Consider the following 24,243-nt stretch of genomic DNA (forward strand, 5'->3'; position numbering starts at 1 on the left):
AAAGTAGAAATCCTTTGATCTTTTCAAAGGATCGTATTGTGAGTGTTTTGTCCCTTACTGGTGCTCTCACAGGTGAATGCCGTAGAGATGCTAATACAAAATATTTTATGAATGTCATATTCTATGCTTCGAATTTTCTAACTTTGCTATTTCCTGAATATGCGGTCAGAAGCACTACCCTTTATGGATTCTGGAGCCATGCCCTCTTCCTTGCAAATTGTTTGAGACTTAGTAGTACATTACTGGTTACAGTAATAGTAAATATAATGAGAATAAACGTTGTTGCCAGATTGTACAAACCAGTTTTAAGGAGACTCTTAAAAAGCTTTTCTGAGGAAGTTGTCATGAGAACTTCTGAGGGGATGAAAAAAGGGAGAGAAGTGAGAAAGGAGTATTTGGGTACTAAACTGCATGCATATGAGTGTCCTCATGTGATTTGTTTATTCACGTTCAGGTATTGGCATTTAATAGTTCTCTGCAAAAAGTAGGCTGATGTTCATTTTTGTCATTTATCCAGATATTTCAAAATTAGTATTTTTTTTTTTAATACTCTTACAGAGAGGAAGATTCAGAAAGTGAGAAAGATAAGAAAATCTGGTACTATAGCACAAAGATACAGCTGGCAGAGTTAATTGAATGCCTAGACAAAGATTACTGGGAAGCTGACCTATGCAAAACTCTGGAAGAAATGCGTGAAGAAATTCATCGGCACATGGATGTGACAGAAGACCTTACTAATAAAGCAAGGGGCAACAACAAGTCTTTCCTTTCTGCAGCAAATGGTAAGAATATTTTGTTTAATGGGAATAGATGTTGCACTTCGAATCAAATACTAGCTTATATTTATTTTAAGAAGTTTATAGAAGTTGATGGAGAAGCATCATGCAGGTACTAGCGTGGCTATGTAGTGCAGACTTCTTGTAGAACTATTTATCGTATATTCCAGGATGTCCTGCATGATTCAGATTCTTGATATGCTTAGGGTGTGCCCGATTGTGATCATTCCGGGTGTTGGAGTGGAGCTGTGTTAACTGTCTAATGTTTCTTGATGTACTGTCTTTTATATATAACTCCTCATAAACATTTAACAATCCCATGGGAGTTGGAGTGGCAAGAATATTAGAGCTCTAATATTTGCTCCAATATTATGGAAAGTGTGGAATAACGCAGATCTCTGCAGTTCCCCACCAACTTAATTTATCTACTTTGGAGCAATAAATAGCAATATAAATCTGTGAAGGTTTGAACTTTGGTTCTAGGGAAGATGTGAAGATTAGATACTCAGGTTTAAAAATGGATTTAAGTCATCGCTATATAAATGCATAATTCTGAGAAATCAGTAACTAAATCTTTGGAATTGTTTCTTCTGAGTTGGGAAAAGTGGTAAGAAGTTGGATGTTATCTTTTGTCTCATTGAAAAGAAGTAGTATTTGTGTCACGTTATTTCTGCTCAGTGGCTCTGTAGGTGGTGGTTTGTTTATTGATGACAACATACTTTCTCTGTAGATGAAATTTTGGACATTATCAGAGCACGAAAAGGAGAAATAGTGGAAGATAAAAACACAGCAGATGATGAAGCAGAAAAGGCCAAAAGCGATGTTGATAATGACCAGACGGATGCTGAGAGAAGCAAGGAAGAATCTGGAGACCAAGATAAAACTGAGGAAACGCCCACTGAGCAAGATGCGGAAAAAGTGAAAACAGAAGGTAAAGAAACTGTGACTGTGCTTCGACAACTTCATTTAAGTAAATTGAATCTTAACTAAAGATCCTCACATTTCTTTAAGTGGTGATGTGATTTTTTTTTTTGTATGATTCTGTAAGTTATTTTTTAAGTAGTAGGTGATATTTGTCGGTTCCTTTGGGGTTGTATATTATAATTGGGTTTTTTTATTGTTTTTCTTGTTAAGTAATTTCACCAATTTTCCTACTTTTCAAGTTAAATACAGCTAGCTTGTAGATACCTTGGCTTGAGGTACAGATGGCCCTTACAGGTTGTGATCAACATGTTTGTAGTAAGCAACACTACATCATTTTTAACATTGTTTTCCTCATCAGAATTAAATAGTTTGTTCTTTGATTCTGAGACAATACTAGGAATAAAAAAAGGAGAGGAAAAAGCTTGATGTTTTTCAACATTATCAAACAGACAAACAAAGCTGCTCAAGTTGCTTTCTATGGATGATGCCAAATGACATCCTAAGACATACTAAAGAATATCCCTAAAGTTTTGTTGTGCGTTTTACTATAGAGGCAACAGTCGTTGGGGATAAAAGTAACTCTGTGACATCAAGCACTGATGACAACAACACAAATCCTTCTGCAGGAGAGACTAGTTGCTCTGAAGGGAAGAACGCAATGGGGTGTCAGTCAGAAACCCTTGATAGCAACAACGTGGCAGAGAAGAAGGTGGCATCAGAGCTCCCTCAGGAACTCTCAGGTACAGAAGGCACTGTTACAAATGCCTCTGTAATTTGGGGAATCTGTTACATTTTTCTATCTGGTTTGTCCACTAAAACCATTCACAGAGTATATCACTCATGCTGTTTGCTTGCAGTGCCATCCTTTACTGCTACGTTGTCATTAACATTTCAAAGTTAATTTTCTTGCAACTAGTGCTTGAAATTTGTGGCCCTCGGTGGCATTAGCATTTGTTTCCATGCCTTCCAAAGATGACTGTGGCTAAGCTTTTTATGTTCTATTTTCTGTATATTTTATTTTTCCATAATGATCCATAATGATTGTTAGCGTCCTATCAAAGTTTATTTCAAATTCTGATTTGCTGCTGGCTTGTTTATTATTTTAACCTCTCATTGACTGTATAAATTACTAACAAACAAAGTATTTTCATTCACGTGAGTAAACATTGCACTGAAATGTCAAGATTAAAGTTGTCATGCTAGGAATTTTAAACAGATTTCAGAATTATAAGCACAGGGGATCTTGTTGTATTTTAACATGTTTTGTTCTGCCATGTCAGTGATTCAAAAGTAGTAATATACATTATTTAATTAAAAAAGAAAAGCTTTAGATTTAGGAATAAATGGGACTTGATTGGGTGTAACATAAATTATCAGTGTACTATTTTAGAATGATATTCTGTTACATTTAGAATGATATTCTATTACAAGCTTTACTACATAACCAAATGTTGCTCTAAACATTTGATTACTGTTAAAATTATTATAAGAGTTTTATTTTCAGTTCTTAAAAAATTTAAAAATAATCTGCGATGTAGCCATACTCAGTGTGTTATGTTTTGAAAAGTAGTAGTAAACATTTTTCTCTCCTACAGAAACAGTTCTTCATTCAAATATAGATTGCAGTTCTTGAACTTGCAAATGTGAATGCATCCAAACCTTGTAATAAACTTTGTTAATAGGAGGAGAAAATGGAAGTTAAGATTAGTCCATAATCTGGAAGCTTCATAATACACTCTTTTAATACAGAAAATGTCCTGGTGCATGGGGAAAAAAGCAATACATTTCAGATATTTGACCAAATATTTTTGCCTGTTCTCATATTTTTTTATTCCATTTTAAAGTTAAAGTAACTGTATAGAGGTTTAATGGAAAAGATACATATTGCATAACTTTGTTCGAGCCACATTTATGGGTTCATATTTTATTTTAAATATTCACTTCTATATTTATCATTACTTCTTTATTATACTTTCACGGGTACTTTTCTCCTTCCAAAGCTTCTATCATATTTTTAAATTAGTGGGCTTTTTCTTGTAGGAAAGCGTGTGTGTGTGGAGAGGGTTCTGCCTCAAGTCTAATTTACTGTATTCATAGTGATACTTGTGTTCCTATTTCAGTTTGAGACACTCATTTCATAGGGAGGGAGAGATACTGAACCAGTATCAGTGAGGCAGCTACCCCCAAAGAGGGGGAAAATAAGAGTAAAATGCAAAGCTAGACAAGAATGTGTTTGTCGCCATCCTTGTTAAATGCAATTTGGATACAAGTATTTAATAAAAGAGTCTAGTTAGGGTGCTTCCACCCTCCTCCAAACAGCAGGCATCACAAATGGTTCCATTTTTCCTCTTAGTAAAAAGGGAAATGGATCGAACAGTGGTGGCACCCACTTGGCAAAGCCAGAAATCGAGGTGCATTTAGATTAAGGATCTTCTAAGAATCCCGGAATATTTACCTAATTGTCTTTCTGCTGCGAGTCAGTATTTCACAAAAAGGAGGTCTGGGATCAGACCAAACGTCCCCGTCAGGGATGTTTTGGAAGAATTCTAGAAACAGAAAAATCTTGTATTTTTTAAACAGCTAAGCTGTGTCTCTTTTGCACAAAATCAAGATGATGTTGTTTTGAGGGATGGTGGCTTGTTCTTACTGGGAAGCTGGAGTGATTTATTTCTAGGTAGCTGCAATTCACTGATGCTGTAGTTGAAAGCTCATACTCGTGCAGTACACCTTAGCCACAAGTGAGGTGGCTGTCAGGACAGACAGTAACAAGGACAACGGACGGCCAAAAACCCATTTGTTTTACTGAGCTTGAAGCAACATCTTGACCCATCAGATTGTAAGAAAGAGGCTGATACTTTTAAGTTTGCAGAGGAGGAGTTTCGATACAGAGTGGTGCCAACTGAACTGAAATCTGTGGGATTCCTCAGAATTAATGTGCTGAAGAAGAGACAAAGACTTGGTGGAAAACTGGAGGGGAACTGAAACGTGTATGGTTTGTGGAACAGCTGAAGCACAAGAAAATCAAAAGAGAGACAATCATAGAAGCTGCAGGAAGACCAAATTTCTTGAAATCTGCATTCTAAAAGCAAAACAAAGTCTCAGTAGAGGGTTCTCTGTGTGTGCATCTATAGAAAAAAAAATGTCTTATTTAAAATATATTCATATTTCATCCAAGTATGAATTTCAGTTCTTCAGAACTGTGAAAGTTGAAACTGCTTGAAACAGAACAAAAAATACTTTCATGGATACAATGCTCTGGAGGGAATTAATATTTTATGGGTATTTCTCTCAAGTCCAGCAAAAGATGTTCATCTGACTTTTTTATAGCAAATTTAAAACTAGAAAAAATTGCATTGATCCAATTTAAAAGAAAAACTAAAAATGAAATTGTTGTTTCGTAGAAGAAACTGGTCAGATGATCCCTAGCAACAGTAGCAGTGCATCTGCTGCACCTCTACACTCAGATGTTGAAAACAGCAACGGTAGTGAGTTGGGCTGTGGGCAGAATGACTCCATCAAGACGCCTGATGATGCTGAAAATGCAGAGAGGGGATCCCAGACTTCAGAGGACATAGGTAGTAATAGTGTCTCTAACTTTCATTTTACGCATCTTTTCTTTTTACTTTATAACTCCTATATGTCAATAGAAAACTTGCAATTTTTAAGTTTGTTTTAAAAGCCTTTTTTTCCTGGGCAGGAGAGAAATCTAATGGTGAAAGAAGTGATTCTCCAGGCGCAGGAAAAGGCACGCCAGGTTCGACGCGAATGCTCACAAGATTACGAAATCCAGATAGCAAGTTGAGCCAGATGAAAAGCCAGCAGGTTGCTGCTGCAGCACATGAAGCAAATAAGTTATATAAAGAAGGCAGAGAGGTTTGTGCACATCTTGGAAAATTCAAAGAAGTCTGAAAACTGTTTTAGAAAAGTGATAATATTTTTAAAAATAAAAAAGTGATTTTGGCAGACTATGGAGGCACTTAAAGTAGTAATAATAAATTAGCAAATGGTGAAATTGTAATGTAACAGGAAGCTTCTTTCCTCCCTCTCCTTTGCTTTTGCTCTCTTAGTTTCTATCTACAGAGCAGTATGACAGTGACCCAGTGCACCTCCTTCCTTTAACATGCTGGTCATAAAAGTTAGAGAATTGTTTACTGTATAGCCAGTAATAAGTTATACACATTTTCTCCTACTTCTGTCTTCAAATCTCACAGAACTGGTGTGCCAAAACTACAACTTAACAGTGGTTTGTGTTTGATTATTGTTTGAATAGCTAGGTAATAACCACATTTCCAGTTCATAACAAATCTGTACTGGCAGAGTATGGTCATTTAAAGGCAATCATTGCCAAATTGTAGCACTGCTTGATGCAGATGAAAGTGAAATCTCTCTCAAATGTCTGCCAGTTAGTATAAATATTTTGTATGGCTCTAGGTTGATTGTTGGTTTTTTGGTGGTTTGTTTTGGTTTGTTTTTTTTTTAAGTAGCCCAGTTTCTCAAGGAAAGAAGCGTTTGAATGTTAAGAGTTTGTTGCAGTTAGTTGTCTGCATATTGTTTGGCATATTAATGTTATTTTTGTTAACTGGTTTTCCTTGTATGTTAACATTTAGCATATTTATTCACAAACCTCTCAAATTTGGAAGCCAGTTATGAGTAGTTAGACCAGTGATGTTATCCATGCCATGTTTTCCAAGTCAAAGATACTTGTTTGCTTAGTGACATGTATGAATTCTGTGATTTACCAAGGAGGGGTTTCACAGAAAGCTTACTTAAGTTTAGTGAAGCTGTTTTCCCGAAGCTGTCTGTCTCAATAGGCGTAATTCAGAGCAGTAAACAGGTTCCTATTTGACTTCCTCAGGAGCCTGGATGGCGGGTTTTTTAATGTTAAAGTTGATCTTTGGGAATATTCTAACTCTATATACAATCATCCATATACAATCAGTGATGAAGTACATATATCTAGTATATCAGATAAACAGTTATTTGCTTCTACAAACTGATGCAAGGTATTTTTATTATTTTATATATAGACAGTTGAAGCCTAAATCATAAATAAGTGCATAGAAATACTTGAAACTTAAGTGAATCTTTAAAATCATTCTTTCTTTCACAAGGTTCTGGTGGTCAACTCTCAAGGTGAAGTCTCCCGACTGAACACAAAGAAGGAAGTTGTGATGAAAGGAAATATCAACAATTATTTCAAATTAGGGCAAGAGGGGAAGTATCGTGTTTATCATAACCAGTATGCCACTAATTCATTTGCATTAAACAAGCACCAGCACAGGGAGGACCATGACAAGAGACGACATCTCTCGCATAAATTCTGTCTGACTCCTGCTGGAGAGTTCAAATGGAACGGGTCTGTACATGGGTCCAAAGTTCTTACCATATCCACTTTGAGGCTAACTATTATTCAGCTAGAAAACAATATCCCGGCATCGTTCCTTCACCCTAACTGGGCTTCCCACAGGTAAATTAATAAATGAAAATACATATTCTCTTGTTTTACTTGTATTTTTGCTAACAGTATTAATAAGCAAGGGTCTTTATTTTTTCAAGTCAGTAATTTCTAAGCATTGTGCTTCGGTATATTAAAATGTAAGATAACATGTTCGTGTTTTGTGATGGATGGCTAAAAGGATTGCTCATTTGAGTAAAGTATTAAAATATAGGAGGTTTTATCCTGCCGTTACATCTTATTAACATAGCATGCTATATTAGTGCATGTGTGTATGTTTCAGGTTTTTATCTTTTTTCCAATTTAGGTCTAACTGGATTAAGGCTGTTCAGATGTGCAGCAAACCTAGAGAATTTGCACTAGCGCTGGCTATATTGGAATGTGCAATTAAACCAGTTGTCATGCTGCCAATCTGGCGGGAATCGTTGGGGCACACTAGGTAAAATAAATAAACATAAAAATCTTTTTGAATATGAGAACTTTACTTTGTTTTACAATTACTAGTTCCTCTAAGCCTGTAAGAATTATGCTTAAATTTAATCAGTCATTCGGCACTTGCTCAACCAGAAACGCTGAAAATACATGACAAGATCTTTGTAGTGTCATTGCTCCTGCAAAGCAAGTTTGTTTTCTTTATCTGAGCCACAGTCTCAAAAGTGATAAAACTTTGGGAGACTAGAAGAGCAAATTTCAACACACTCAGTTCAGTGGAGTCTGTCTTTTGTCTCTCATTGCGTCATAGAAGCAGAAACGAAATGTGTCTGATGTTAGGCACAGTTGCAGGCAGCTGTGTTTGGCTTACTGGAATAGCCAAAAAAAGCAGTGTTCCTGTTGCAAGTAATACGTATAACCTGATACCGGGCTTTCCTCTTAACTTCAGATATTTAAAATTATTCAAAGGGGTAGTATATGCTGTTGTTTGACTACTTATGTTTGCTTACGAGATCCTGTACTTAAATGTACTTAAATCTATATGTATTAGATTACGCAGAATGACAGCAATAGAAAGAGAAGAAAAGGAGAAAGTGAAAAAAAAAGAGAGAAAACAAGAAGAGGAGGAAACAATGCAGCAAGCTACATGGGTGAAATATACATTTCCTGTCAAACATCAGGTGAGGTTTTCTTTTGTGTGAAGAACAAAAAAAATACAGAAATTGTTGATTTCTTACTCTTTTTCTGTTTTCATTTTAAACTTAAAATTTTAATGTCATTGTGTTACTCCCTGCCGTTGGTGTAGGAACCATGCCCACCTGTTCAAGCACATAATCTTGGTCTGAACTAAATTTGACATGTATTATGCTGTTAGTAACACTGCCTGAATTGACGCGTTTGTCTGCAAAATGCGGCCTTTCCTAATGGAAGGGTTCTAGATGGTTATTGGAATCTTGTCTGTATGTCTGTCCCTGTCCAGTGCTCCCCTCCCATCACCACTCCCTGCAAAAAACCTAGCCTAGCTACCTTTACTTTGGAAGGTTATATTATATGATAGGAACTACTATAGAAACCTCTTTATATTCTCCTACAGTAGATATTAAATACTTTTGTTGGAGTGGTTCTCTGCTCTAAATTTATTTGTTGTAACAAACACACAGGTTGATTCAAAAACTTGTATAATTTTTCAGCTTTTAGGTCAATAGATTCTCACTGTTACGTGACATTAAAATTGTTTTTAGATGTTACTATGATAGAATCAATTTAGTTATCAATAGATGTATCTTTAATTTTAGTACATTATTTCACAAATATACTTCAACTTGCATGAAACAGTCTGTAAATTGGACTTTTTGTATTTTAAAAAAATCATCTTAGGTTTTTAAATGGATGTATACATTAATAGTGCAGCAAATAGCACCATTAAAACTACTACTTTAAAAATATTTAACAGGTGTGGAAGCAAAAAGGAGAGGAATATAGAGTAACGGGATATGGTGGCTGGAGCTGGATTAGTAAAACACACGTCCACAGGTTTATGCCCAAACTGCCTGGAAATACTAACGCAAATTATAGAAAGTTGCTACCAAGTAAGTGTCTGCATTGCTTACATTTTTTTTTAATTACTGACATACCGCTTTTTATTGCTTATTCAGTTAATTATTTGCCCTTGATACATCTTATGTAGACTTTGTTACAAATAGTGTTCCAGGGAAGCTTTTGTGGATTTCTGCTAATCTTTGTTGATATAACCAGTTCAGTTGTCATAGACGTTTTTTGGCTACATTAGATTGTTTCAATTATGAAGTTGCGTGTAATATTTGTACAGCTTTGTATAGCCTTATTTAAATTAAAGTTAGATAAAAATTATGTAGATAATCACAAGCAAAAATTAAGATCTAAAATATTGGTGTGTATATATACACTGTCCCCCTCCCCCCCCCATGTTGACAGAATACTATTAAGCAGTTTTATCTAGAAACAATAGTTTTATAAGGGGAAAGAAATTTATTTCTATAGAAAGTTCAAAACACACCGTCTTGTTTATTTGTTTCAAGGATTTATCTTAAAAAAGAAAAAAATTTGCACAGTTGACTTCTAGATGCATCCTGAACTGTATGAGTCTTATTTATAATAAGTGTAATCTGGAGTTTCCTTTTAAAATTTAGAAGATGGCAGCCCACCCTGTATTACGTATCAAAAATTATTTCTTTCGTCACATATTGATGTAATACTTTCCCTGTTGCTTTTAACCGGATCAAACACAAAATGGATGCTGCTGCTTTTAGTGTTGTCTATATAATTGTTAAATCAGATTTATTTTGTTTTCTGTATGGCAATTAATAGCCACAGCAGTGTTAAGCACAAAGTCATTTGAATACTAATGTGCGTTCTGGTTTAACTGTAGAAATCAAAATTATTAAAAATAATCTGTGAATTTTCAGAGCCTGAATTAATGTGCTCTTAATAGGCTGGGTTTTCGGAAAGTGGTAGTTAGTTCCTGGAAGAATGTGGGGGGTGTTGGGGGGATTGTTTGGGGGCTTTTGGGGAGGTTTTTCTGGTATTTTGTTTTTAAGAAAAGCTGAACATGGACTCTGAAAAAATAATGTAAATGAAACGTTTTTATCTCTGGTGGGCTTTTAGACTTTTTTTTATTACTATTATTCAATAATGCACTAAGCTTAATCTATGATGGTACCATTGTATGTATACTTAATTCTATTTCTGAATTTCAGTAATGATGTGTGAAGGATTTGAGAGTTAAACTAACATACACTAAAATGTAGCAGAGTATAAAAAAATATTCTGAATAATTGAAACCATTTAATTAATTTGTTAATAGCAAAGAGTGAAGATGAAAAATGCAACTTGGATAAACGAAAAGGTCCAATTAAGGTAAAAATAGAGAAAGACAGAACAAAGGATTCCCATGATCTGCAAGCAAAAGACAAAGCAGATGTTTCAGAAACCTTGGAGAATGTGCAAGTGAAAGAAGAAAAGTCACATGAAGAAAAAGTGGAAGTTGATACAATTTCTGAAAATTTAGAGCATGCAAAAGACAAAGGTGATACACTTATTGTAAAACTAGCTATTCATTACAACATTGCACGTGTAAAAGCATAGGACTTCAGAAATAACTGTTGAAAACTGTGTAAGAGGTTTTGTCAAGACATTCAAAATGCTCAGTTAAACGATTGCTGATTATCCCTTGTAGTAGTGTCTGAAGTTTTTGTTCCCTTTTTCTTGAAATCTATTAATATGCTAAAAGGTCCGTTGGTTTCTTGGTACTTAATGTAAAAATATGGTTTGGTATTCATTGTTGGGGAAGCTTACTGATTCGGTTATTTCTTCTTCACAGTGGAAAAAGAAATCGATGGTGAAAATGATAAAGTCATCAAGGAAGAACCTATGGATGTAGATGATGTGAAAATTGAATCCCCCATAAAAGATGAGGACAGTCATTGTAAGCTGGATATAATCAATGTCAGCGAGGGATTTCATTTAAGGACTTGCTACAAAAGGAAAGTAAAATCATCAAAATTAGATGGACTACTTGAGAGGCGAATAAAACAGTTTACACTGGAAGAAAAACAACGTCTAGAAAGGATGAAACTGGAGGCTAGTGCTAAAACAGGAGGCATTCGATCTGTAAGCCCCCAGAAAAACATAAATGAGCTACAAATGAGAAAAGTAAAAGAAGGAAGCCAGTTTGACATGTCTTCCCAAGATCAAACCTATATTTCAGATAAGACCCAAACTGAAGATGCAGAACAGGACTGCTTGCCGATCAGCAGCATCTGTTGTACCAAAACTGGTGAGCTAGATGAACCCTCTTTGCCTTTGACAAACAGACTATCAAAAAGAGAAGGCCAGCTACTGGATGAAGACTCGCCTCAATCCTCTGAAGGCGAAAGCTCCATTCAGAATGATAGTAAAGAAAACAACCCTGAACCTATGGCTGCTGCTAAGTGTCAAGGACAAGAGGTTCTTGGAGAGTCTGAGAGTTCCTTTGTGGATGGCTTGAAACAAACAAATGCAGAAGGCAGAATTCAATGGGATGCTTCGGAAACAAGCGAAAAACCTTTGCAACAAAAGCTACCTATTACCAGAGTATCTCAGCGTGAATGTGAAAACTTGGAGCCAGTGGTAACTGAAAGCAGCTGTAGAAAAGATGCTCTGGCCACTCTTGAAAAAACAGTTTCAGAAGGAAATTCTGAACAGCAGAGCAAAGATCCAGAAAACAGTTGTATGATAAAAAGCCATATTGAACCAACATCCTCTCGAGAAAGTGAAATGGAGGAAGAAATTGCTCCAGGAAAGACTGAAAATAAATCTGAAAACAAGATCATATTTCACCAAAAATCAGTGAGTAAAGACCTAAAACCATTTAAAACAGAGCTAATTTCTGAAAGAAATCTTGAAAGTCAAAGTCTGGAACACATGGATGAGGTAGAAGTTGATGAGGATTTACTGAGCTCTAAACTAACTGAGGCTAACGGTCAAAAGAAAGGTCAGGAACTGAAAGTGGAGACAAGTACCATAAACAAATATCTTGATCAGACAAATCTAAATAGTGTTACTGACAAAAAGAATAATAAAGATGAAAAAACTGAGACAGACTTAGACAAAGAAAAATCAGCATTTCAAATGAACGGAAAAGACAATGACATTAAAGTATTATCAAATGATGACTGCTTAGTTAAAGATACCTGTGAAACTAAGGCAGGGGGTGATACTGAACCAAAAGTTAATAATATTAATAAATCCATTCCGGAACATGAAATAAAACCATTGGCTTTTAAGGAATCATCAGTCAAACCATTCATGAATGGTGACATCATGATAGAGGACACAAAGGACAAAAATAATGTGGACCCTAAGTCGCATCTGCAGAGTTCACCTGAGTTTGAATCTGGGGAGAGTCTTCAGCCACCAGATGAAGTTTCCAAGTATGTGCAGAAAACTGAAGAAAAACAGCTTTCTCCTGAGAGATCTGCCTTTGTTGGCTCTGCTTCCATGCCAACACATACTGTCTGTAAAGAAAATAACCTGAATAGTGAAACAGAATCTATGGAAACTGAAGTAATTGAGGATAAGAAAGTTGCTCCATCGCCTGTAACCTCATGTGAGGAATCTAGCTTGAGTAGTGACTTTGCTGATCAGAATGGTGTACAGACTTATAAAATGGAAAATATTAATGGAGAAAGTAAAATAAAAACTGTTATTACTGAAGTGACTACCACAACATCAACTGTGTCTACAGAGTCCAAAACTGTGTTTAAAGTGGCAGAGACTGTAGCTTCTAATGATGAGAAAACAACAGTAGTATCATCTACAGAAAATTGTGCCATATCCACTGTAACTACCACCACTACTGTAACTAAGCTTACCACTCCAGCTACAGACAGTAACATTGATGTCATTTCTGTACAAGAGCATAGTAAAACAGTGGTTACAACAACAGTAACTGATTCGCTCACCACCCCAGAAGGCACATTGGTGACTTCCATGACTGTCAGCAAAGAATATTCTACGAAAGACAAAGTGAAGTTAATGAAATTTGCAAGACCCAAAAAAACTCGTTCTGGAACTGCCTTACCATCTTACAGAAAATTCGTTACCAAAAGCAGTAAAAAAAGCATATTTGTTTTACCCAATGATGACTTAAAAAAGCTGGCCAGAAAAGGAGGGATCAGAGAAGTTCCCTATTTCAATTACAATGCAAAGCCTGCCTTGGATATCTGGCCATATCCATCCCCAAGGCCAACTTTTGGGATCACCTGGAGGTACATACTTTACATTTTTGAGGAAAAGTTTAGGATGTGATTAAATTAATAGAATTTTAAAATACAAGCGATATACATGTTTGTGCCCAACCGTGCAAGTTTTGCTCTTTATTATTCAATAATTTTCTATATTGTTCAATAAAGGTAGAATGGAAAACCTTTGTCCCATTGGTTTGGTTAGGTATTTTGAATACATTTTGATTTTAAAATGTAATTAATGCTCTGTTGTTAGGTACCGACTTCAAACAGTAAAATCATTGGCTGGAGTGAGCCTTATGTTGCGGTTATTGTGGGCATGTCTCAAATGGGATGATATGGCAGCAAAAGCTCCACCTGGGGGAGGAACCACGCGTACAGGTATTATTTCTTTAAATTTCTAGGTTTCTTAATGCGAAGGCTCTTGCAGTTAATTTTGAGTATTACACTCGTTTCAAGCATTTCTATAAAGGCTCGGTGTTAGCTATGGTATTTGAATTTTTTTAGTCAACAGTTTGTACTAGTTGCTGTTTCTTTACCTTGAGTATATTGGGTTGATTGGAGATTTAGCTTTTATTTGTTTTCTGTTATTAACGTATTGGGACTAATTTGTTGTAGAAACATCTGAAACAGAAATTACAACGACAGAAATAATCAAGCGAAGAGATGTTGGTCCATATGGAATCCGGTCAGAGTACTGCATAAGAAAAATTATTTGTCCCATTGGTGTACCAGAGGCTCCAAAAGGTATGTTTGTGTATACAATTTTTTCCCCTTCCAATAAGCTCCTGCAGAAATTAAGGTAACTGGATCTTTACGTTAATTCAGACCATCAAGGAGCAACTATAGCTTGACATGAACTATTAATTCGCCTATTTGAAACAAATGATGCGTTTAACAAACTGACATGATTTATCTGAAGCTGAAAGGCCTTCTTGTTTATAAAATGAGACTGAAAGAGACACTAAACCTTGGTTTGCACTTCAGTTTTGTTTTCTGATTGAGCTTATTGTGTGTGTTTTGACTGTTCTCTAAAGAAACTCCAACGCCCCAGAGGAAAGGACTGCGATCAAGTGCACTGAGGCCAAAAAGGCCAGAAACACCCAAGCAAACGGGCCCTGTTATAATTGAAAGTTGGGTAGCAGAGGAGGAATTGGAACTATGGGAGATCAGGGCATTTGCTGAAAGGTAAACAAACTCAAATGACCTTTTAAAGAAAGCAGTTTTAATTTGTGTGGGTATGTTAAAAGTTCCCACTTCTAAAAACTTGGTAGCTACAATCAGTAAAAGCGGATCTGTGTTGCATTTCTACTGTCTTTTGATAATGATTGTCAAGCTTAAACTTGTAAAGTTAAACTATTTGCTGGTACCAAAACTAATTTATGCAGATCTTGCAGATTTGTTAGAACTAATATTATATTAATTTTTCCATGGTTATGAACTAATCACTGTTATATGCCAAAAGGCTATTACTATAATGCATGGAAAGGCTTTAGGCTACTTTTGGCAGGACTTTAAACAGTATATGTTTACATACTTCTATAATACAAAGAAAATGAATGTGTACAAGTAAAGTAAAGGTAAATTCAGCCTGAAAATATTCAATTCATAAGACAAATATTTTCAGTATTGCATGCTTGGAGTTGGAACAACATTTTTGAGTCGCTTGGAGATAATTGTTTTAAATTAATGGTATTACGTAGATTGTTTGCAGTCCCAGATGTGATTATAAATTCCAGTTTTGATTAATAGTTTCCTGTAAGGTATTGCAGTAGTTTAGCATCAGAATATTTCAGGGAAGCTGCATGCAACTTCAATAGTTTGTTTCAAAATACTTTTAAAGCCATGATGAGCTTTTCAGTGATCTTCAGTCTTGACGTTTGTTCTTTTAAGAACATTTAAGCTGGGTAAAATGAAGTCCAGTTTGATGGTTGGATTTTACGTGGTGGTATAACTTACTTTCGGTTGTGTCTTTGGCAGGGTGGAGAAGGAAAAGGCACAGGCAGTTGAACAACAGGCTAAGGTTAGTGAACAGAAGAAGGCAGAGGAATTCAAGGCCCAATTGGAGGCTCAACTAAAACACCAACGATTGGCTGCCCAGCAGGTGGGGGAGCTATTGGTAGTCCCACCTGTCAGCAACTGTGCACTGGTGGTCCACATGCATTAGAATATGGGAAACAAAGTTTTATCCCTGTCTTACACCATTTTTCAAATAGTTTCCACCTTCTGTGCAAACTGAGTCATCAAACAATGCTGCTCCCGCTGTGTACATTCATTATTTTGAAATGGGGTTAAGGCAAAGATTTGTTTTGGATTCCCTTTTTTTTCACCTAATACGTAAAACTTTAAAAAAGGTTTAGTTTGTTTCCTTTTTAAAAGAAGGCTGAGAAGCACCAATCTCCAGGTAAGGTCAACAGTCTTCTGTGGTGTAATGGAAAGCTGCCTTGGTATATAGCTGACTTGGGAGTACAACTGCATTTGTTCTTCATGCTTCAATCAAATTGAATCTTTTGTTTTTATCCTATCTTAAATTGGCTGAATGAAGCCCATTGGGTTGGTTTTTTTTAATATATATAGATATGTATGTATAACTATAAGTCTGTATGTATATATAAATATATACAATTAAAATTGGGAAACCCAATACCATGTTAGTATTTCACATATGTTATTAAGAATTGTGCTTTTTTCCAACTTGCTCCTTTTTCATTTCATCTTCCCTGAAGAAAATATATTACTAGTGAATGAGTGTTTCTGATTCATGGGCATTACTGCAATATAATGCTAACCAAATACTGAGATTTAAATTGATAAATACAGAGATAATTCCAGTAACATGGGGAAGAATGTTAAATTAGTTGGAATTTTAAAAGAGCTTACTGATACTATTCCTTCACAAAGTGGCTCTCTAAATTAAATGTGCCTTCTTGACAGTTACAGCACAGAAGGTTGCTGGGTTAGGTAAGGGATTGTGAACCTAATTTTTTTAAGCAAGCTGCAAACTGGATTTACGGTTAAAAGAATAACTTTTAAATTTACATTCTTGATGATGAAGTAGAATGATACAGTCTCTTCATTTTTTTTTTTTTTTTCTGTAACTGGCAGGATTTCAATGCAGGCAGCTCTAAACTTAGGAATGATAGTAATAAACTGTGGTAATGATGGTGTACCGCTTACTGACATAGATGCAGGCTGTATGCACATGGTCAAAGCCAAATATAGATGGATATTTTTCAAAGTTTTTTAACCTTTCAGATTAATCTGAGACTAGTAAGTTTTCTTTAATATGTGCAGCGAAATTAACATAAGCTGAGGATTTTAAAGATGCTATAAAGGAAAATTTCTGGCTGTGTACTATCAGCGGAGCTGTAGTTCTGCAGGTCAGGGAGTCTTGTGCTATAAGGTACGCAAGCAGCCTATTCTTCAGTCCTTTACAACTTGAACTAAAATCCTACCAGAGTCCTTTATTTTTCAAGATGGGGAAGAGACAGCATTTATTTTACAAAATCTGAATATGCTAATTATCCCTTTGTTTAATTTTTTTCCTAAATTCTGTAGAAACGGCTGGAACAGCAGAAGCAGATACCTGCAGCAGGTGTGGTCCCCGCAGTCACTACAGCCAGCAGCACTGCAACTACTGTCTCAACAGCACAGAAAGTTGTGGTAGGCCCTTTAGCAGGCCCAGTCCCCACTGGAACCAAAGTAGTACTTACTACAAAAGTGGGTTCTCCAGCTACAGTAACATTCCAACAGAACAAGAATTTCCATCAGACTTTTGCTACTTGGGTTAAACAAGGCCAATCTTCAACAGGTAAGTAGCCACTTATCGTGGAAGGAACATGTAAATAGGATGAACTCCACACAGCACCTACCTCTTCTCCAGAATACGTAGCATTATTACATTTCTTGTTATCTTTGTTCTTAACTCTTTTGCTAAGTCAGCGGGACACTTTTGAGATAATACCTGTCTAATTTTTTCTTTGTTCAGACTTGCTAGGTAGCCTTATTTCTGACCTGCCTCATTTATTACTGACAGTTGTTGTACTGATAATCATTGATAATGAAAGCATTCTGTGCTGTAACATACTGTTTCCAAAAAAGAATCTTTACCAAAGAAAGTATGACGCATTCGAAAAGATTGTAAAAATAATCCTGTATTTGCTGTTTCATACTTGAATATAGTCATTTCATTGACTAATTATTCTGCTCTAAAACTGACTGTTCTGTGTACCTCAATAGCCACTAGCACAGCTGCCACTTCAGCCACAACCATTGCCAGCACAGGGCAGACCTTCCAGATCTCAGGCAGTCCAGTAACGATGGCAGGGAAAGTGATAACTAAGCTGCCACTCCCTGCAAACAGCAAGATTGTTGCCGTCAATGTGCCATCAACTCAAGGAGGTAGGGGAAAGGGAACTGAATTAAAAATGTATTCCAGCTTGCTGATTAATTCTCCATTGACACTATTTTCCCAGTGAAGTAAACTGTGACTTGAAGGGGGAGAAATATTTTTATATATATACAAGTTTCTAGAGCTTGTTCCCCCGGTATTGCATATTTGTGTCTGTAGAAGAAAAATGCAAGGTTTTGGCCTATAATTTAGTCTACATTTCATAGTGCAAAATTAGAAGCTTTATTTTTAACAATGCGGAATGAAGCATGCTTTTTATTTTTCGTTATCTAAATTATACATCAACAAAACAACTTTCTTCACAAAAAAAAAAAAAAGCTGCTGTTCTTAGTTATTAATGCCTGCATCTGCTCTTCACTGGTGAGCAAGAGTTTGGCTCCAGACTAAGATTAGCGGTTTTTCTTCTTGCTTTAAGAAGAGGACTTTTAATACTTTGAGATTTGTGAATGTATATTGAACAGAAAAGCTCAATTCTTTGTCTCCATTATACTTAGCATCTGAGGAAATCATGAAGGCTACTAGTTTTGTATGGAAATTTCTTAGGTAACAGGAAATGCGTTACCCATTTTCTTCAGCACCACGAGCTTGTAGGTGAAAGGTGTTTAAACTGGTCTCCTACGTTTTAAATTAACCAGATTATAGCTTTTAATGGTTGTATAATACTAATTTGTGGCACCGTGTCAAAGCAAGGACTTATTTGCGGCTACCATCAAACTGATCTTTGTGAAGATTCACTCTTTCCTTAATCTTTTCTAAAATATCTGTTTCTTAACTTAAAATGTAGTTGGACTATCGACAACGTATAATGCTCCTTCTTTTTACAATATGACAAAAGTTCTCCCAAGAAATGTTGAAAGGCTCAAAGGTGTTCTAGAAACCTGGAGACTGATTTCTAAATGCCACCCTGGAGTTGCATTTACTTCTTTTGCTGGCAATTATGTCATTAATGAATTCTTAATTTTTCTTTAATTAGGTGTTGTTCAAGTTCAGCAAAAGGTATTGGGTATCATTCCATCAACTACAGGTGCAAGTCAAACATTTACTTCATTCCAGCCAAGGACAGCGACTGTAACCATTAGGCCAAATACCACAGGGACGTTAGGAACAACAAGCACTTCACAAGTAAGATGTTTTTCTGATTATTTAATGCAAAAAAATGTGATTGCATGTATTTTAAGTTATTGGCAGATATTAAAAGTTCTGTCTCGTCACTTTTCAGTGGTTTTGGCTCATCTCAGCAATAGTGTTTATGGATCCTTTATTCCAAGGAGGTACAACAATTCTCTCCAATTGGAAAAATTAATAGTTTAAAGCTTGGTGAGCCTTACCAGTGTGAGCATAGATTAAAAAATATTGGATCTGCTTGCATCTTGTAATTTCTTATATATTAAAAAAACAAACAAACAAAAGAAAAAAACACAAAAAAACCCAAACCAAAACAAAAAACAACCACAAAAAAACAAAAACCACCAAACTTCAGGGCATATCCCAGTGGCTTTTTTCACAAGTTTCATATGCTCTCCATTTTGGTATGTGTAGGTAGTGCAAGGGACACCACTCCGCCCTGGTATGACAGTAATACGGACACCACTTCAGCAGTCAACGCTTGGAAAGACCATCATTCGAACACCTCTAGTGGTGCAACAAGGTATTCTTCCAGCCAGTAGGTTCATTTTAATATTTAAATTTCCAGTGTGAAATCCATGGTTTGTTTCTTCATAAATACTTTCTGTATCATATGTCCCAATGCAAAAATACCTCATTTTGCTGCTTGACTTCTAACAAGTGCCTCTTCTGGCTTTTGAATGTGTCAGTTGCAGGCTTTGTCAGAGTTGTTCATCATTGACACTGGGAAATCTAGTACTTATTTTTAGGTCCACTCTTTTGAAAACAAAAAAGTTTAGAATAATTGTGCATTGAGAAAGCTTGCTTTTTTTTTTTTTTTTTTTTAAAAACAAGCTAAGTGTTTGAAGTACTCCATAAGCATGTGAAATGAATTAAAATAGAAAACATTTTTCAGGCATTTTTCAGTCAACCACATAGACAAATGGTTTATAAAGAAAATTTATGTGCAAACTGCAGTGTTTGCTTCACTTGTCTAATTATACACTATTGCAAGTTGTTGTGACTCGGAGGCTTGCTGTGCTAATAGTTAAAATGTTGGAAATGTGTTTCTTATCACAAATTATTCTCTTACAGGTCAGACACAGCAAGTGGTGACTCAAATAATCAGGGGTCAGCCTGTCTCAACAGCAGTTTCTAGTACCAGCACAGCTTCTTCCAGTGCTGGACAAAAGACCGTCACAAGTCCTGGAACACCACCTCAGCAAATACAGCCGCAAACCACGTCGCAGCCCCCTCGCCCTCAGCAGGGACAAGTGAAGCTTACTATGGCCCAACTCACCCAACTAACACAAGGACAGGTAAAATATTTTACAGTCTCTAGGCGTGAAAATGTGCTAGTTCTTATGATACATCTTATCAAGCCTTTGGATTTCAGCAGTGTGGTGTATCTGCTCATAAACTTATGTTTCACCCTTCGTTTAGGATGACCGATAGCATAATTACAGAGTGAAAGAAGCTTAAATAGTATATGTAGAGTTTTAAATCTCTCTTTCTATTGTATTCCCCAGTAATATAACTAGCATCAGGACAGTTTAGCAGCATGGAAAAAAGTCTTTGCCTTAATAGCAGTAAGGGACATAATTATTTTGTGTGGCCTGTTTTGTAGACCTTCAGAACATAATGTTCGTTCCTTGTCTTTTGATTTCGTGTGAAGATTTAGTTTTCATTCATGTTATCCAGAGTCTCAGAGGAAAAATTACAGTATCTGGAACTGGAGGAGGAAAAAGTTCTTACAGCTTCTGCTCAGATCATGAAGGTCTGTGGGCAAAAAAATAAATTTAGAGTCAAGCATAGCATAAAAATAGACTTCTGTGAGTTACCACAATACCTGTTCTTCAGACTATAAATAATATATGTAAATGATTGTAATGTACAGGCTGCTTGTTGCCAGATAAGATTTTTATATGTGGAACAAGACTCAGAGAGTTCATTCCACACCAAAAGACTCAGGAGGATTTTTGCAGGGACCTTATTCTGTTCTATGGGTTCACAAAATGTGGAGTTCTGCATCTAAGTGTCAGGAAAATAGCCTACCTTCTCCATCACTGAGTTGAGAGTGATGTCATGAGCTGCCTAAGCGTTAGCTTGAGCAACAGGAATTCACAATACGTTACAGACTCAACAGTCAGTCGTGAAAGCTCACAGTTGGGTAGGATCTGATACGTGGTTAGGAGATGTTTTCAGTTCAGGGAACTTTTACACAAACTGTTGGGATTCTTGAGAAAGTTATTAATAGTATGTCTGAAGTTATCCATGCTCTGTATTGCTTGTAAATTCTAGGAACAAAGATGTTCCATTGTAGCTGCTTTCTGGCTAGAGTTCTTGTCAATATTTGGATGAAAATATGTGTAACTAACTCCAACCCAGTAATCTGTTGATGATAGAGTTGTTGAAAGAGTATTTTAGTATTTCATGATCTCAGATGCTAGGTTTGACTTTTAGGAATATGGTATGTGGTAAAAGAATTCTGAAATCCAAACCCCTAATTTTTCTGATTTTCAGCAAAGTCTGTCTGAGAAATATATCACTAATACATCAATATTAACTTTTTTTTTAGGGTGGCAGTCAAGGATTAACTGTGGTAATTCAGGGACAAGGTCAAACTACTGGTCAATTACAATTAATCCCTCAGGGTGTGACTGTAATACCTGGTCCAGGACAACAGCTTATGCAAGCAGCTATGCCAAATGGTACAATTCAGAGATTTCTTTTCACCCCACTCCCAGCAGCTGCTACTACAGCTAGCACAACTACAACAACAGTTTCTACTTCAACCTCGGGTAAGCATTGTTTCGTTCAGCAGAAAAAAAGCCTCAATTTCAGTTGCATGGGAGGTTTTTATGCAGTTGGAGATGGTCTGTCATTACAGTAAATTTGTTGGTAGTGTATTATAAGCTTAGAAATGTCTTGAATTTCTGCATAGAGCTTTATGATAGTTCTAAAAGGTTCAAATTAGTGAGGCTCATAGATGTGCCATTTGAAATGAATGGAATACTTGTTTTTATCCTTCACAGCTACAGGGGAACAGAAGCAAGCTCTACAGGCACAGCCATCATCAGTACTGCCACCAGTTCAGCCACAGCCTCAGAGTCAGCAGCAAGCCCAGCCTCAAGTGCAGAATCAGAGTACCCAGCCTGTGCCGCTGGCCCAGCCACAGGCACCTCAGCCAGCGCTTCAGCCTGAATCTCAGACCCAGCCTGAATCTCAGACTCCAGCATCTGTGGACTCTCCAGTCACACCTGAAGCACAATCGTCTAAATCTCCAGTTCAGTCTCCAGCGCAGACCCAGGCTCAAGGGCAATCTCCAGTGCAAGTCCAGAGTCAGCCGCAGACTGCAGTCCTTCCACAAGGCCAGTCCCAAGTCCAGCCTCAGCAACCAGCTCAGGTGCAGACTACAACCCAACAACAGATTCAGATGCAGCCCCATGCTCCCATACAAATTCAAGCTCAGCTGCAGCAATCACAACCTCAGGTTCAGACTTCGGTCTCAACCCTTCCAACTACTCAAAGTTTAAATCAGGTTCCTGTGCAATCCCCAACTCGTCCTCAGCTGCAACTTCAGCAGCCTCCAACAAAAGTTATTACAGTGCCTCAGCTTCAGCAACAAGTCCAAGTTCTCTCTCAGCTTCAGTCACATGTTGTGGCTCAGATACAAGCCCAACAAGGCAGTGTGCCCCAGCAGATCAAGCTTCAGTTACCTATTCAGATTCAACAAACTAGCCCAGTACAGGCTCACCAGATTCAGAATGTGGTAACAGTTCAAGCAGCTAGTGTTCAGGAGCAGCTGCAGAGAGTTCAGCAGCTCAGGGAGCAGCAACAGAAGAAAAAGCAGCAACAGATAGAAATTAAACGTGAGCACACCCTTCAGGCTTCTAATCAAAGTGACATTATCCAGAAACAGGTAAAGTTAAAAGAAGGAAATTAAAACTTAATTAATGAAACAAATCTCATTTTAAATGCCTGTTCTTGTTAACAATGTTAATACATTTGATAGGCAGTTAATTTGATTCTTTCAAAGTTAGTGCACGATTGCTTTTGGCAATTTCATTAAATATTCGAAGTTAATTCAGCACATCAAGTCAATTGTACCATGTTTGCAGTCTTCTGGCACCTTGATTCAACTTATCACTAGCTGCTGGGACAATATATCTTTATTCTCAGTTCAGGAAAGATAGGTTATAGCTAGGAGAGCTGATGTTCAGAACACATGTACAGTACTTTCATTGCCTGCTGTAGGAAACTGAGGTTTCAAAGAGGTATCTGAAATGTAATGCTGTTGGATGGCTGCAGGGCTTAAAAAAATACATATATATATATATATATATAAAATAGACTCTTACCTTTTTTTTTTTAAAATAAAACATCCAGTCACTGAAGAAATACTGTCAATTTACATTTAGTCCCTAGATTTAAGCAAAATATCCTACTCTGTGTGAGTGGTGGAGGTGGTGTTCATTTTCAATATAATTTTCAATTTTCAAATAATTGCTTTAAACAAGCATTGCCCCCCTGAAAATCAGTTTTATTTTGTCACTTACTGAAATAAATAACACTCTAACTTTTTCTTTAACTTAGGAAATGTCCTGGTTCTCCCAGTAATATTATGAAATGCTGGCTAAAGTTTTCATATTTTATTTTGGATTCTGTATCACCCTGCAGGTGGTTATGAAACAAAATGCTGTCATAGAACACTTGAAGCAGAAGAAGACACTGACTCCAGCTGAGAGGGAAGAAAATCAGAGGTGAATATGCATCATAGTGCATCTTTAGATGTGAAAGTTTTACATTGTAACATCTTTTAATGGTGGTATAATAAAACACTGGTTTGTAAAAACCTGCATAAAGAAATTTTTCTGTTTTAAAATTGGCTAAAGTAACACTCAAAAGTAACTTTCGTAATGATGTTCTTAACTTTAAGTAATTAAATCCTGTAAATTATCAATTTCATTTTGGTTACATGTTTTTAAAGTGAAATGTTGTATTGCATGTGTTTGGAGCTGGCTACGTTTTTTAAGTTCAAGGTAAAAACCATCCTTAAAGGAGCGCAGAATGGAGAATTAATGCTTTTGTTGCAGAAAAGCCTGGGGTTTGTGTGAGCTTTATCATGGCAGTTTATTTCCCTTCTTGTCCACTGTGCATCCCACTTTACAGATGGAATTGAAGAGTTGGAAAATAGTGCTATTCAACGAACTCGATTTTATGCTTGAAGCTGCTAAACACAAATTTGGAGCATTTGTCATTTGTCTTGGGGTTATTTTGACTCCTTTTCACTCGTGCAGTTGCTTCAGTTGGATAATCACAAGTGTGTGTTGTCAGATAGTAAGAAAAAGAATAGTGTTTTTCATAAAATTTTGATCA

General features: G+C 36.4%; 1 protein-coding gene across 14 annotated transcripts in view; it reads left to right on the plus strand.

The window, feature by feature from the left end:
- BPTF (bromodomain PHD finger transcription factor) overlaps positions 1-24,243 on the plus strand; it is a 59,179-nt gene that overhangs the window by 20,876 nt on the left and 14,060 nt on the right. For 4 of the 14 annotated variants that reach the window (XM_087751280.1, XM_087751287.1, XM_087751282.1 and 1 more), the window contains exons 3-25: positions 559-782; positions 1,507-1,707; positions 2,252-2,440; positions 5,102-5,275; positions 5,398-5,573; positions 6,812-7,167; positions 7,463-7,594; positions 8,138-8,267; positions 9,041-9,176; positions 10,430-10,651; positions 10,946-13,373; positions 13,606-13,730; positions 13,968-14,096; positions 14,387-14,537; positions 15,330-15,453; positions 16,908-17,160; positions 17,589-17,750; positions 18,734-18,882; positions 19,300-19,423; positions 19,960-20,183; positions 21,443-21,665; positions 21,900-22,786; positions 23,545-23,627. In XM_087751280.1, the coding sequence (XP_087607406.1) occupies positions 559-782; positions 1,507-1,707; positions 2,252-2,440; positions 5,102-5,275; positions 5,398-5,573; positions 6,812-7,167; positions 7,463-7,594; positions 8,138-8,267; positions 9,041-9,176; positions 10,430-10,651; positions 10,946-13,373; positions 13,606-13,730; positions 13,968-14,096; positions 14,387-14,537; positions 15,330-15,453; positions 16,908-17,160; positions 17,589-17,750; positions 18,734-18,882; positions 19,300-19,423; positions 19,960-20,183; positions 21,443-21,665; positions 21,900-22,786; positions 23,545-23,627 (7,002 nt within the window). The remainder of the gene's footprint in view (positions 1-558; positions 783-1,506; positions 1,708-2,251; positions 2,441-5,101; positions 5,276-5,397; positions 5,574-6,811; positions 7,168-7,462; positions 7,595-8,137; positions 8,268-9,040; positions 9,177-10,429; positions 10,652-10,945; positions 13,374-13,605; positions 13,731-13,967; positions 14,097-14,386; positions 14,538-15,329; positions 15,454-16,907; positions 17,161-17,588; positions 17,751-18,733; positions 18,883-19,299; positions 19,424-19,959; positions 20,184-21,442; positions 21,666-21,899; positions 22,787-23,544; positions 23,628-24,243) is intronic. The other 10 variants (XM_087751291.1, XM_009466929.2, XM_087751292.1 and 7 more) reach the window with 9 other exon arrangements.

The sequence above is a fragment of the Nipponia nippon genome, unplaced genomic scaffold (assembly GCF_047370975.1).
Source record: "Nipponia nippon isolate SJK-2023a ecotype South Korea unplaced genomic scaffold, ASM4737097v1 scaffold_14, whole genome shotgun sequence".
NCBI lineage: Eukaryota > Metazoa > Chordata > Aves > Pelecaniformes > Threskiornithidae > Nipponia > Nipponia nippon.